A 15,139-nucleotide genomic window follows, 5' to 3' on the forward strand; every position below is an offset into this window, starting at 1 on the left:
GAAAAGGCACCTCTCCATTTACTGACTGGGTTCTCAGTGTCCCATAGGGCGACAGACCTAGGCCTGAGCCATTTCCTCAGTGGTTATCACAGCTTTCTCCTCTACCCTTAAGAGGAAGCAGGCATTTAAAACTACACCTAGACCACACTTCTCATGAGGAAACACACATTTGATTCTCAGGGCCCCAAGGTCAAGTCAGGTGGAAACCGGGTATTTTTGGTTCTCATTTCTTTCTCTTGTGGTTGTTTCCTTTCTTTGGCCTCAGATCCCAGATAGGAGCCAGAGTTAAACTGTAGCTCCCACTCAAACTCCAGTCAAGGTAGGAGGGTTCTAGGTGCATTCATGTATTAAAAAAAAAATAAAAAAATCTGTGTTGGCTCATTGTTCAGTTGGTAGTTAGTAGACAGCCTGAGTAGCAAGAACGGAAATCCCCAGCAACACATAATATAGGCAGGGTGGTACATGTCTGTGCTCTGGGAGGTGGTGTCAGGATCAGAAGTTGGTTATCTTTTCTAGGTATGGCATTCAGAGAGCCTGGATATGCGAGACCCTGTCTCACAAGAAAATACCTCCCTCAAGCAAACAAAAAGCTTTCTGGGTGGGAGATATATCAGTAGGTGCAGAGAGAGTGCAGGCCCAGAAAAAGGAGGGGTTTTTGTGTGTGTTTTCTTTTTGTGATGTTGTGGATGGAACCCAGTGCCCATGTGTGTCTGTTAAACTCTGTACCACTAAATCGCATTGCCAGTCATTCTCCATCTCACAAGAGCTAGCGTTAGAAGGTCAGATCATCTACCCTGACCCTGGGGGACACATCTAGTCCAGGATGAAGTTCAAAATCAGCTCCCTTTCATTTATCTCCTGGATTATTAAAGATCATTCAATAAATGGAACTACAAGTGCTAATCCACTGCTCATCAAAAGCATCCTGATCACAAGCAGCTAGGCGCCAGACCAGAGAGGGTGCAGGTACAGAAAAGAAAAGGGCAGGAGGAACAAGCTTGAACACAGCTGGCTTAACAGGGTCTCTTTCTTTCCTGAAAGTTCAAATGCCTACCAGGCCACAGTCCTGGCGAGCCGACGCACGTGTACCCTACGCATGCGCGCAACCAAGGCAGACACCGCCCCCTCCGGCTGGTCTTCTTCAGCCAAGTCACCAACCCTCTAAATGCCCGCCCTCAAGGCAAACCCTTGGCCAATCGAAGGCAGGAGTCGCTAGGACGTCACTCCTTTTGCAGACACCCGCTTCTCCCCGCCCCCATGTCCGGCACCGCCCCGTCGGAGGAATGGATTGTCACCTAAGAGCTCCGTCCCGGCGTCTGATTGGCTCTCCCGGGAGCTCCGCCCCCGTATCCTCCCGCCGCCCTCCCCCCCTCGGCGCGCCCATAGCAGCGGGCGGAACCGAGCGCGCAGGCGCGGCGCTGCCTCTCTCTGCTGGTGGCCCGCCCTCCCTCCTCCCCTCCCTCCCCTCCCCGTCCCCTCTCCCCTCCTCAGGCCCGCGCGTCTTCCTCCCGCACGCGCCGTCGTTAGCTGTGCGCTTTGCCGGTGCGCGCCTTCCTCGTCCCTCAGGCAGCGGGGCGAGCGCGACCCCGGCGAGGAGAGTACCACCGTCCCCCGGAGCGCGGGGGGGCGGGGGAGCCGACCGCCCTGCCGCCCGCACCTCGGCGACCCCGCGGGGTTGAGGCGACGCCGCACCCGGCAGCCTGAGCGCACAGCCGGCCTTGACCCAGAGCCCCGAACCGCGAACGCCGCGTCCGCCAGCGGCCCCACCCATCCGGGCCGCGGCCATGGCCGAGACCGAGGAGCGGAGCCTGGACAACTTCTTCGCCAAGAGGGACAAGAAGAAGAAGAAGGAGCGGAGCAGTCGGGCAGCCAACGCGGCGAGCGGCGCGGGCGGGAGCAGCGCGGCGGCGGGCGCCAGGCCGGGTGACGGCGGGAGCTCGGGCTCCGGTGCCAGGTCGGGCGACGGCGGGAGCTTGGGCTCCGGCGCCAGGTCTGGCGATGGCGGGAGCTTGGGCTCCGGCGCCAGGTCGGGCGACGGTGGGACCTCGAGGCCAGGGGACGGCGGGAGCACGGGCCCCGCCGGCAAGGCCGTAACGAAGGTAAGGGTTGGGAGGCCGGCGACCGGCCGCGTGTGCCCGCCCCCGCCGGCCCGGGAGGCCACGTGACTGGGGCTTCGCACGTCGGGCGGGCTCTGGGTGCCCCCCGGGGCTTGCTTGTCGCCCCCGTCCGCCGTCCTCCGCGCGCCTCGCCCTCTGGGCCACGGGAGTTGGGGCGGGCCGCGGTCCCCCGAGTGACGTGCCGTGCTCGGCCGCCGCCGCACTGGAGCCTGCTTGGCACTGGATTTCGGTTTTTCAGGTGTTTTAAGCCTCCTCTGTGCAGCCGGCGAGGTGTGGCTTGTTCTCCCAGCCGCGGCCACAGGGAGCCGGGAATTGAGTTGTGGAATTGCTCTGGTTTTTTCTTCGCGGGGCTTTCCCCTGTAGTTGGTTTTAAGTAAAAGCGGCGGCAGAGAGGGCGTTTGGTAACAAGGCACGTGTCGGGATCTTGCTGGGACTCAGGCTGTACTTTACAATCCAGCCGCTAGACCCATTTTATTTTATTTTTTTGAAACAGTGTCTCTTTGGCCTGGTCTCGAATTCACAAAAAACCTGGCCTGGCCTCTGCCTCCCCAGTGTTGGGATTAAAGGGATTAAAGGCTTGTGTCGTACTTCTGCAATTTAAAAAAAAAATCACATTTGTGTGTTCCCGCTCATGTGTACGCGTGCGGGGGAGTTTGGAGACAACTTGAGGGAGTAAGTTCTTTCCCCCAATGTGGGCCCAGAGAATCAGCCTGAGGTCTTCAGGGCTGGCTGCAGGTGCATTTACCGGCTCAAGAATTCTGGTGGCCCTTGATCGCTTTTTTTCCTAGTCTGAAACCTGTTTACCAAGATCTCTAATTAATCCGATGTTTTGCAGATTCCTTTACCAGCTGAGGATTCCTGATGGCCCTTGATCCCTTTTTTTTCCTCCTAGTCTGAACGTGTTGACCAAGAACTCTAATTAATCGGATGATATTTATTCCCCAGGAGGAAGATGAGTGGAAAGAATTTGAGCCAAAAGAGGTTGATTACAGCGGACTAAGAGTTCAGGCAATGCAAATAAGGTAGGGTGTGATTACAAGTGGGGTTATAACCTGTCGCGGGTAAAAGTACCAGGCACATTTTCTTGAAGCCCAGCTCTCCTGGTTTTGAGCAAAGGTAGTCCTCTGGTGTCATTAAATTAGCCACCAGCTCTAAAATCCCATGAGTTTCCCTACTTGAAGGTGTTTGGATTTTTTAGTTGGCTAAAATGGATTTGAATTTTTAACACGCTTGTGTTTGACCTTCGGTGGCACTCCCCTTCCCTCCAAATAGCTCCTCCTGTAACTCAGAGCTCTCTGAGGACTTACTGTAGATTTCGTTTTAAATGTTTGAGTTAACAGCTGTTAACCTGGGTTCTGGGAACTGTACCTGGCTTTCTGGAGAAGCAGTGAGCTAGCACTGACCTTGAACTCTTGGTCTTGTAGTTTCCAACTAAATACACTACCATGTGCTTGCACTTATTTTTTTTTTCCCCGCTTTCTTTTTATATTTTTATTTTATGTTCATGGTTGTAAGGTCCCCTGGAACTAGAGTTATAGACAATTGCAAGCTGTCGTGTGGCTGCTGGGAACTGAACCTAGGTCCTATGGAAGAGTAGTAAGTACTCAACCACCGAGCCATTTCTCCACTCTCTTAGTTTTTTGAGACAGGTTTCTCTGTAGTTTTGGAGCCTGTTTTGGCACTAGCTCTGTAGACCAGGCTGGCCTTGCTCTCACAGAGACCCACCTGCATCTGCCTCCCACCTTCAGCCTTCAGGGATTAAAGGCTTACTTCACCACCACCTGGCTACAGGTACAGATTTGTATTTACGATGAAACCTTGTATACTCAGCACCCTAGTCATGAACTTGAACTTTCTGTCATAAAGCCACCACCACCCTCCTCCTGAGGCCTTGCTTTTCCCTGCCTGCATCTCTAAGAATTAGCACTGCCGGAGAGATGGGATTTTAGATCCTAAGTACTTTGCTTGGGTCTTACCATGTGTGACCCAGGATGGCCTTTTGAAGGCTTATCCCATCCCCTCAGCTACTGGGCTTTTAAAGATTTTTTAAGTAGAAAAGGCAAGTATGGGGTTCTTTTGCTTTAAAATTCAAAATTCTTGACTTATTTTACACAAACCAAATGATCTTTAATTTTAAATTGCCTTTGATCAGAAGCTCGTAATTTGTAGAGAATTTCAGTGACCACATGGGAATTACTTGAGTTGGAGAAAATATTTTTTTTTTATTTTTTAAGTATTTATTTATTATGTATACAATATTTCATCTGTGTATATGTCTGCAGGCCAGAAGAGGGCACCAGACCCCATTACAGATGGTTGTGAGCCACCATGTGGTTGCTGGGAATCGAACTCAGGACCTTTGGAAGAGCAGACAATGCTCTTAACCACTGAGCCATCTCTCCAGCCCGAGAAAATATTTTTTAACTCTAAACTGTCTTTGAAATCTAGAGCACAGTCTTTATGATTTTAATGTCTGTTGAAAGACCAGCTAGTATTTTAATGTATGATTAATTAAGTCTATGCCACCTAGGCATTAAGGTCCCTGTGTGTTCTTCCATCATGTTGTGAGGTTACCAGAGTGAACATTCCTTTTGGTATCAGGGAATTTAGAAAGTATCTTTTGCCTTTAACCCCAGCACTCGTGAGGCAAAGGCAGGTGGATCTCTGAGTTCAAGGCCAGCCTGGTCTAGAAGAGCTAGAGCTAGTTCTAGGACAGGCTCCAAAGCTACAGAGAAACCCTGTCTGGAAAAGAAAAAAAAGAAAGAAAGAAAATATTTTATTGGTGTGGCTCTGTGTTTTTTGTTTGCTTTCCCCTTTTTCTTTTAAAGATTTATTTATGTGGATCTGGGTTGGGGACATGCATGCATGCAGGTGCCTGAGGAGGCCAGAAGAGGGCATCTGGTCCCTTAAAGCTGGAGTTACAAGTAGTTGTGAACTGCCTAAGTTCTAGGAACTGAATTTAGAGCCTCTCCAAGAGCAATATATCTTCTTGGAAGAGGATATTTTAGAAAATATCCACTGTGCCTGGTGATGCAAGCCTTAATTTCCAGCTACTGAGGAGGCTCAGGAAGGACGATTGAAAAAATCAGGCCTGCCTGAGTTGGAGTGAGTTTAAGGTTACCCTGAAACAATTTAGTGAGACCCTATTCTCAAAAATTAAGAGAAAGTTCCTGTTTTCTTTGTTCTGAGTCTTGAGTTTACAGATTGCTTTTATCTAGAGTTGTTGGTTCTCTGGATGTGGTCCAGTTCTGTGGTAAAGTTAGGCTTTTCTTGGTCTGCTCTTGTTCTTGAAGACTTGAATGGTAATTTTTGGCCATTTTGAATTTAGTTGGCAAAAGTAGCATTTTCTGAAGGGTAGGGAGGAAGGCAGTTTACTTGGTATAAAATTTGGTTTTGTTAAGTTATGGAGAATATTTAAATTGAATTGTTTTTCCAGCAGAATATAAAAGCTTTGCCTTTATTTTAACATTTTTGGAGTTAGAAATTTGCTTTATAGCTCATGCTGTCTTATTGGTTTGATTCTCCACTTCAGCCCTGAGTCTTAATTATGTACCATCATGCCCAGCTTATTTTGACAACCCTCCCCTTTTCTTTTGTAGTGCTGGGAATCCGACTCAGGTTTCACTTACCATAGGCAAGTGCTTTCCCTCCCACTGAGTCATATCCTCAGCCCTAATTTTATTAACATTTTTATTTTTGATTTTTTTTTTTGAGGTAGGATTTTATAACTTAAACTCTTCATCCTCCTGACTTTACCTCCCAGATACTTGCTTGTTTGTTTAAGGCACAGGGACAGTCCCATTGGGCTGTTCAGGTCAATCACTTGCCAGACTCCTGGTTGGAGTACTATATTATTTGAACTTAAGTAGACTAGCTCTTTTTTATTTTATTTTTGAGACAGGATTTCTCTGTAGCTTTTGGTTTCTGTCCTGGAACTAGCTCTTGTAGACCAGGCTGGCCTCGAACTCACAGAGATACTGCCTGCCCCTGCCTCCCGAGTGCTGGGGTTAAAGGCATGCGCCACCACCGCCCGGCAGTAGAGTAGCTTTTATGCTGTATATTTCATTGTTCTTAGCAACAGCTTGTCGTTGCTCTTCAGTGGTCGGTCATTCTAGAAGCTTCGCTGATCTCTAATAGTTTATAGTCTTAAGTGTGTTTTAAAAATTTGTGGTTAGTTTTTCTTTTAAAGTCTCGGGGGATGGGGTGAGAAAAATGGTGTCCTGACTGAATGTGATGGGATATGCATGAGTTTGATTTGAGGCAGGGGGATCATGGATTCAAAGACCAAACTTAGCTATACTGGGAGCGACATTGTCTTAAAAAGAGATATGACTTCAATTGATGTTGCTGTTAAGCCAAATTGGAGTTTTGCAGTGTGTGCCTGCTTGTTTACTTCTGTACTGTTAAATTTGAAGACCAGAGGAGTCCATGGGGTGTTTTGTCTCTCTCCACCTTACTTTCTGAGGTAAGGTCTCTTGGTGAACCTGAATCACACCATTTTGGCTAGCCAGTAAGCTCCTAGGATACTCTTATCTCTGCCTGCAATGGTGGGCTTACAGTGACCGTGTCTGGCTCTCATAGGTTCCAGGGATTTAAACTCCAGTCTTACTTTTACAGAAAATGCTCTTAACCATATATTCAGTTGAGCAATTGTGATTTAGTGCTTTGGTGAGTAAATAGATATGAAGTGTGGATGAATAACTGAAATTGCTGCTTCAGTATATACAAATGTTAAGTGCCATGAAGGTCTGTGTGGGAATCTTCATCAATCTTGGATAGATGAGGTTGTTGGGACATTGCTAGTCAGTTACGTCTAGATGTGTACCTATTTTACCCCTAAAGCAATTATAGTGTAACTATATTGATACATTTCAAAATTTTAAAACAAAAAGGTTTTTTGAAAAAATTTTGAAGTTTGGTCTTATGAAGATGGTATATATGTGCAGCGTGTATAAAATGCATATGAATATTAAAGCATCTAGCAATGTTTATGTGCCAGATGGTTTTCTAGATACTATATGTGCTAACTCATTTGCTCTTTATATTCGGTGTGTCATCTTTTATTTTATCTAAAAGCTAGCTAATGCCACCTTGAAAGCCTGACCAGTAAATGAAAGAGGTGGCAGAAACTGGATTTCATCAGTTCCCGTGCATTGGCACTCAAAAGTACTCATTAAAATTACAATTTAAGGATTTGCTGTAGATGTATTGATATTTATGTTTTAGTTGGTTAGTTGGTTTAAATAGACAAATATAATTTGTTAGTGTAAGCACAGTATCATTTTAAATGATTGAATAGGTAATACGTTAAAACAGAAAACTGTAGTTTGAATTGACCATATTCATCTTTTTTTTTTTAATTATGAATACAGTGTTCTGTCTGCATGTATACCTGCAGGGCAGAAGAGGGCACCAGATCCAGCGCTCTTAGCCGCTAAGATATCTTTCCAGACCCCCCCCCCCCATCTTTTTTTTAAATTACAGTTTATTTTGTGTGAGCATGCAGTGGCATGCATGTCAGAAGATAGCTGGCAGGAGTTGATTCTCCCACTTTGTGGGTCCTGGGGATTAAACTTGAGTCTTTAGGCTTGGTGACAAATTATCTGCTCTGTAACTTTTTGTGTTCTTGGAGAAGGCATCACTGAAGTCACCATCCTCAGCCTGTGTGCTGAAGTCACCATACTTAGTCTCCAGATAGGGGTTACTTCTCTGCTTGCTTTTTTCAATATGTGGGATCACAGCCAGGGCAAGTCCCTAGCCCCTGAGATGCAGTCTTAAATGCAGATTGAAGATGAAGTTGTTCCTCTTAGTGGCTATCATTGGTCTTTAAATGGAGTGATTACTTGTAACTAGTGGACAGTGTCTTTAAAAGATTAAAGGATCGTAAAAAAGATGGGTATGGTGGTTTACACTTTGAGTCTCAGCACATGGGAGACCAGGACCATCCTTGGTCACGTACTGAGTTCAAGGCCAGCCTGGGCTACCTGAGACCCTGCCTCATAAAATCAAGTTAAAAGGGAGGTCAAAAAATTTGTCTTGGATTCTGAATATGATTTAGTTTAATTAGCATACATACGCCCTCAAACAAACATACAAAAAATCCCAGGCAGAACACTAGGCCAGATAGATAAGCCAGAAGAAATTTGTCTTAACACCTAGGACATAGCTTGCTTTAATTGAAATATTCTTTTGGGGACCCAGCAGTATGGCTCATTGGATAAACGTGCTTGCTCTTAAAGCTGATGACTTTGGTTTGCAGCTCCAGAACCTACATACTTGAAAGAACTGATTCTCAAAAGTTGTGCTTTGACTATACAACTGCAAACACCTTTTTCCCCTAATAAGTTTAGCTGGGCATGGTGGTGTACAACTTAAGTCCCAGCAGAGGGTGGCAGAGACAGGCAGATCTCTGACATCTAAGTTGGCCTTGTCTACCTACATATCTGGTTTTATACTGGTCAGGGCTGTACCATGTGACCATATTTCAGAAAGAAATGTTCTTTTGTTAATGCTTCATGTGGTGGTACATTCATTCATCTGGCACTTGGGAAGTTATAAATGTACTTGTTTTTCAATAGTGAAAAGGAAGATGATGATAATGAAAAGAGAGAAGATCCAGGAGATAACTGGGAAGAAGGTGGAGGTGGTAGTGGAGTAGAAAAATCTTCAGGTCCCTGGAATAAAACAGCTCCAGTACAAGCACCTCCTGCTCCAGTAATAGGTAATCCTGTTTTCCTTCTGAAAGGCTAATTTAATGTGGTATGTGTGCCTGTTGTGGGGTAGGGTGGGAACCTTACCATTCTTGGGAGAGGGGGATCTGGATGTATATGTTCTAATAAGATCCAAATGGAAGGACTGTAAAAATTACACCACATAAGTTTTGTTCAGCAGACTGTCAAGCTAGGTAGTTCACGTGCATTCGACCTCTAAAGTACATCCTCGGTGCTACTCTTAGGAAGGTCTTGAAACCTGAAGTATCAGCAGGAATTTATTTTATGAAGAGAAGAAAAGGTCTTTGAAACTAAAAAAAATCTTAAGGATCACTGGGCGGTGGTGACGCAGGCCTTGAATCCCAGCACTGGGGAGGCAGAGGCAGGTGGATCGTTCGAGGCCAGCCTAGGGTACATACAGTAGAATGAGTTCCAGACAGCCAGGACTGTTTGACAGTGTTGTAAAACAAAAGAACAAAAGAAAACAAATTCCTAGGGATATATTTGTGTGTTGTGCGTGTCTGCATGTTTGTACAGGTGCTTGTGAATGGGCAGAAGCTTGTTGTCATTGTCCACTTAATTTGTTGAGGTTAGGGCCTCCCAAGGAACCAGGAATTCAAACCAATTGCAGTTAGCCTAGCTAGCCAGCTTGGTTTTTGTGATCCTGTTTCTACCTCTATGAGGGATTATAGGTGACTGCTGTGCCTGCCTAGCTTTTACATGGGTCTGATCTTTGGGCCTTATTTGCTCAACAAACATATCCACTGAGCCATCTCTGTAGCCTGAAGTTGTTGCTTATTTTTTAATGTGCTAGAAATTGAACTAAGGGCCTTACACATGCTAAACGTATTGCTGAACTGCGTTTCCAGCTGGCAAATCTTAGGCATTATTTTTTATTTTGAAACACCATTTTATATGTAGCTAATGTGGCCTTGAGTCCTTGGTATAGCAGTGATGACCTCAAGTCACAGCCACTACCACCCCCTTTCCTGGGATTACACAGGAGTAAGCTTTCCTGACAACTTTTCTAATTTAAAATGTTTTTAAATTGTTTTGATTCCTTGAGAATGTCATAGAATATGTTTTGATAATATTCATCCTGACTCCTCAAGAGACCTTCCAACCACTTGCTTTTTGGCACAGGTTCTCACTATGCAGCCCAGGCTAGCTAGCCTCAGATTGTTTGTGCATGCGTGGGTGTTTGTTACGTCTTCATGTGGGTGTGGCCGTTGAGGCCAGAGGCTGACTTCTTGTCTCTTCCTATGTCACTCTACACTTCACATTTTGGTACAAGTTCTCACTGAGTCTAAAGCGCACTAAAGACTCTGCTAGCTGGCCAGCTCTCCCCTGGGATCTTGTTTTTCTGTCACCATCCACTCAAGCCTGCGCTGATTACAGGCGGCACATACTGTTGCCGAGCCTGTTACTTTCCTTAGGCTTGGATTATACCAGAAGGAAAGCTTACGTCCTTATTTACTGAGTATCAACACTGCACTTGGGATAGGCACATATTGCTACCATGTTATTTTCACAAGTTCTGGTTGGTGTAAATTTTAACTTCTCAATGCTTTTATGGCAAGCGCTTTACATCTGAACCATCTCCCCAGCCTCTGAGTGCTGAAGTTAAATACCATGATAGTGATGCTTGATTTTTCTCTCTTGAAATTGATAATCTTTCAGGCTACTCCAGGAGTGTACCAGACACACAGTTTTTATAGACGCCTTGTTCTTATGCTTTGGGGCTGGTATCTTTCCTCTTTGTGTCAGGTTTCTGAAGCAATTTCTGTGAAGACCAGATGGTAAATAATGTGGAGGAGAGGACCGGGTGGTGTCTGCTGCTGTGGCATGGAAGCTGATGTGGACATAACAGTGATGGGTGTAGCCTTGTTCCAGTTGTTGGGCCAGATATAGCTTGTTTGCTAACTCTTAGTTTTATGTGTTTGTTTTTTTCTTTTTTCTGATTTTTATTATTTCTGTGGTGAGTTCGTGGAGCTGAATCTAGCCACTAGGTTTATACATAGTGTCTTTACCTGCCAAGCCATCTCGCCTCCAGTTCTTTTCAAGTTTGCTTAATCACTGAAACCCTCCGTAAACCTATAAAAATGCAGCTCCTTTGGAACTGGAGAGATAGCTCATTAGTTATGTGTTCTTCTGCTCTACTGGAGAACCAGAACTCCTATCCGGGGCTCACAAACACCTTCAAGGAATCCAGCTTTTCTGTCCAATACGGAGATCTCTGTACACACACAGACACGCATTTTTTCTTGTTTTTGTTTTTTATTTTGGTCTTTTCTAGAACATGCTGCCCAGTAGACTTTTGGGAGGTGATAGAAGAGTGCAGTGGTATAGTCACATGTGACTGAGAAACTGAAACTTAGATTTGATTTTACTCATCTAAAATAACTAACTACATGTGTTGCTTTGAATCCCCGCAGTCAGAACACAGGCAAATAGAGTCTGAGTTGAGGCAGCCAGGGCTACAAAATGGAGACTGAAAAAGAAATGAGTGAGCAAACAGGCCAGCTTCGCACTGTCTGCAGATAGCTCAGCCAGAGTTTAAATGGCCAGAATCCATTGTTAAAGAAAACTAGTTCCTAAAACTTGTCTTCTGATTGCCTCACTTGAATACTTTGGGATGTCAACCCACAATTACATCACCCACAGACACAAAAAAATTTTATTTTAAAGCCTCATGTGCCTAATGTGCTGGAACATAATTTAAGGTTTGATTTGGTTTCTCTGAGTTGCTCAGGCTGGCTTTGAACACTGATCCTTTCTCAGCCTCCCAAGTACTGATGTTGTGAGCATGTTCCACTACTCCCAAAAATTTGTTTATCCTAAGTGCAATTTAGATTCTCATTAAAATAAGTAAGCATGTAAGCTTTCCCTTCTAAGCCTATAGAAAACAGTCTTTTAAACTATAAAGACACTGTGTTTCAGCTAGTAGCTGACACAGGAATGTTTATTGTGTTTTCATGGGGTAGGCTAGCAAATTTCTGAAAAGAAAGTTTTTGAAAAGTGAAAAATAACACTGCTTGAAACCATATCGAGGATCAGTTGGAATACAGAAAAATAAGTCTTTATAAAAGATTTTAAGCTGTTCGGGGGCCTTTTCCTGTTTTCTGATTGAACAGAGAAATTGAACATCCAGTGATCTTAGAGAATGAAATAAAGATAAGGATTGCCTATTTTTAAAATCATCTTTAGAAATTAAAATACTACGTGTGCATCTTATTAAATAAATTCTTTAGGTAAGACAACTTGTATAGACTACCTTCTGAGTAAAGAAAGTGAATACCACATTTACTGATAGAAACACCAGGAACTCTAGTGTTGTATTCCAAAGGTAATCTTTTGAGGACTCCTCATTTCCCCTCCCTCAAGCTTGTAACCTCACTCAGAATGATGTATGGCATGTTAGATTTATTCTCAGGGAAGTTAGAGTGCTCGGTGCCTTAGAGATGAGCTTTCTACTTTGAGTTGTTTTTCACAGAACTTTGCTTTTATTGTCCTGTCCAAATCCCTTCTGAATCAGTGTTTGCTTCTCTCATAATTGTTAAATGATCAGGAGTGTGGGAAGATGTTACTAGAAGGCCACACATTTGAATAAATGCCTTATCTATTAGTTACAGAAACCTCGGAGCCGGCAATGCCTAGTGGTGTATATAGGCCTCCTGGGGCCAGGCTAACCACAACAAGAAAAACGCCTCAAGGACCACCAGAAATATACAGTGACACACAGTTCCCATCCCTGCAGTCCACTGCCAAGCACGTAGAGAGCCGGAAGTAAGTATGTGAGGTTATGAGTAGGTTCTCTGAGCAGGCACTTGGGAACCAGCTGGGACTTGGGTACCCAGGAGGGAAGGAAGACAGAGGGTGGGGGAAGAGTCCTTGGAAAGAGCAAGAAAAAGGATGCTAAAGACAGGCTTTGCTGTCTGCTTTGTTTCTGTCACAGCTGCATTTAGTTAGTTCTTATAAGTACATTATTACTGGCTTGTCCCTTTTAAATATGGAAGCTAGAAATGTAAAAGCATTTATCATTGCATTCCCAATAAATGGGAGTAGAAGAAAGATGTTGGCATTTACAAATCTAATACTAAAAATGATCTTATTTCAGCAGGTACTTAAAATGAATGCTACCTGGAGTTAAATGACCACATATGGCACATCTACATCTTGTTTAGGGACATGAATTTTCAAAAGTAAATAAAATGGGAAGAAATGTAAATGGCATCAGATGGAAAATTTTTTTGGGTGGCTTTAAAGTAAATCCCAGCCTTTTCGCCTCATTGAGAGCACAGCTGGCTTGAATTTAGACCTTCAGTCGGACTTGCTTCTCTGCTCTGTCCTCAAATGTGTGGGGGGACTGAGAGGGCAGTGACTTGCCACACACCTTTCTTTACCTGATCTAATCAGACCACTCCCCCAAAGCAAAAGGGAGGAGAAATCGTTGAATGATGAGAACATTACTTGACTGAGTAAACAGGCACCCTAAAGCATAAAGATGTATTATCTACTAACTGCTAAAACTTAGAAGTGAGTCTTAGGAGAAATGTCGTTACACAGCTTCTTTCCGCTTGTCTTCAAGTTGGTCCTAAAATAGTCTGTTCAGAAGATGGGACCTCAGAGCTTCAGTACAGTATTACATGTTTTCTGTTCAATCGAAGCCTTAAGTGGTTTGATATGGATCTTGTATTTCCTTCCTGTCCAGGATGATTCTTAGGTTTGTTTTTTTCTTTTTTTTTTTAATTCAAGGAAGAATACTTTCAAAATTCCCCAGTGAAGAAGAAATATTTACTGATTACATTTCTTTTCCCTTAGGGATAAAGAAATGGAGAAGAGCTTTGAAGTAGTAAAACACAAAAATAGAGGTAGGGAGGAGGTTTCAAAAAACCAGGCCCTTAAACTTCAGCTAGACAACCAGTATGCTGTGCTTGAAAATCAGAAGTACAGCCACACACAATACAGTTAAGCAATGGTCTTTGCTAAGCCTCCCAAGATAACTAGACCACAGCTAACCACCAAGAACAGCCATTCAGCGTCTCATATCTGGATCTACAGTGACTGATGAAGACCTTGATTCCAGTGACTGTCCCTGTTGCACTATGGAAGATCAAGAGTCACAACTGATCTTGATGTGTGTTGGATTTAGGGGTGTTTTCATTGTCTTAAATATTTGTGAATTAGATTCAGCTGTGTTTCCATAGTTGCTCTGCATATAAAACCAAACCTGCAGCCAGTGGTCATTTCAAACATCTTTATGTTCAGATACTGAGCCTTCGCAAGGTTGACTACCTCAGATTTGCTGCACTTAATTGTGGATTTCATGTGGATCACAACTTCTGCATAAGTTACAGCTATTAGTATCAGTGTGAACCTTGAAACCAACTCTACTGGATTCCTTTCGGGAAGCCTTCAGAAGTCAGCCATCTGGGTTCTGATCTGCTGTAAAAGATGAAGAGTTAAGTGACCTTAAATAACCTGTTCTGTGCCCACTCTAAGGAACACTCTGTAGGCTGTGGCTACATTAGACTTCTTGGAACAAGCCGCTGTCAAAACTGTTGTGTTTGGATCATCTGTGTGGGGCTATGATTTATAATTTAAGTTTTTAGTTGTAGTATGAGGTGGCTACAGATTCAATTCAACCAAACTTGGATCCACCAAATGGGGAAAGGGTGGGGGATAGTCTTGTTTCTTTGAATACCTTTTTATTCAGATAGTGCTTGTTATGTTCCACATTAAGGCCTTGCTTGCTTTGACTTGGAGTAAGTTCTTGGACAGCGTATTGTGTGGTAAAATAGCCTGAATGAGGCATTGGAATTGTGAAATGACCTGTGAATTTGCCAATCCCTAGGTGGAACCAGATAGCCTTTGATACAAAGGGCAGCAGGTGCCAGAGGCTCCACTCCGGTGCTGCTCAGTCCTCCTCTAATCAGGTTTAAATTGAACTGCTGTGGACAGAGTGGTGTCTGCTCAGGTGGGGAGGGGTTCACTGCCTGTCTTAACATTTCAGAGCAACAGGTGCAAAACCTCACCAACAACCTGAAGTTTCATGAATCTTGCATGGTGTCTGATAAAAATCTTGTGTGTGCCCCAAATTTGAAGATACTGGCTATTTTGTAGATACATTCCTTGTTCTAAACAGCTCTGTTGTTCACCTAGGGAATATTTTGTGATGTTCACTTGGAAAGGCAGGGGAATTGCCAGTGATGTATCACTTCTGTTCTTAGTAATTAGATATAACTGCAGTAGTACTTGGCCCTTCAAGAGGGTACTGCTGTATTCCTTTCCATCTAATGGAATAGCGTGGCG

At 44.2% G+C, this 15,139-nt stretch overlaps 1 protein-coding gene across 4 annotated transcripts; it reads left to right on the plus strand.

Annotated features, from left to right (window-relative positions):
- The first annotated feature begins 1,640 nt into the window (after positions 1-1,640).
- On the plus strand, positions 1,641-14,907 carry Cdv3 (CDV3 homolog). Of its 4 annotated transcripts, none has more exons than XM_075964831.1 (5): positions 1,641-2,099; positions 3,063-3,139; positions 8,696-8,838; positions 12,454-12,613; positions 12,945-14,907. In XM_075964831.1, exons 1-5 carry the CDS (start codon positions 1,785-1,787, stop codon positions 12,958-12,960), a joined length of 711 nt encoding a protein of 236 aa, XP_075820946.1. In that variant the 5' UTR covers positions 1,641-1,784; the 3' UTR covers positions 12,961-14,907. The 4 variants fall into 4 exon arrangements, with proteins under 4 accessions (XP_075820946.1, XP_075820948.1, XP_075820944.1 ...); XM_075964833.1 differs by having other exon boundaries at positions 12,948-14,907; XM_075964829.1 differs by having other exon boundaries at positions 13,649-14,907.
- Positions 14,908-15,139: the final 232 nt, after the last annotated feature.

Source organism: Microtus pennsylvanicus, chromosome 3 (genome assembly GCF_037038515.1).
Source record: "Microtus pennsylvanicus isolate mMicPen1 chromosome 3, mMicPen1.hap1, whole genome shotgun sequence".
NCBI lineage: Eukaryota > Metazoa > Chordata > Mammalia > Rodentia > Cricetidae > Microtus > Microtus pennsylvanicus.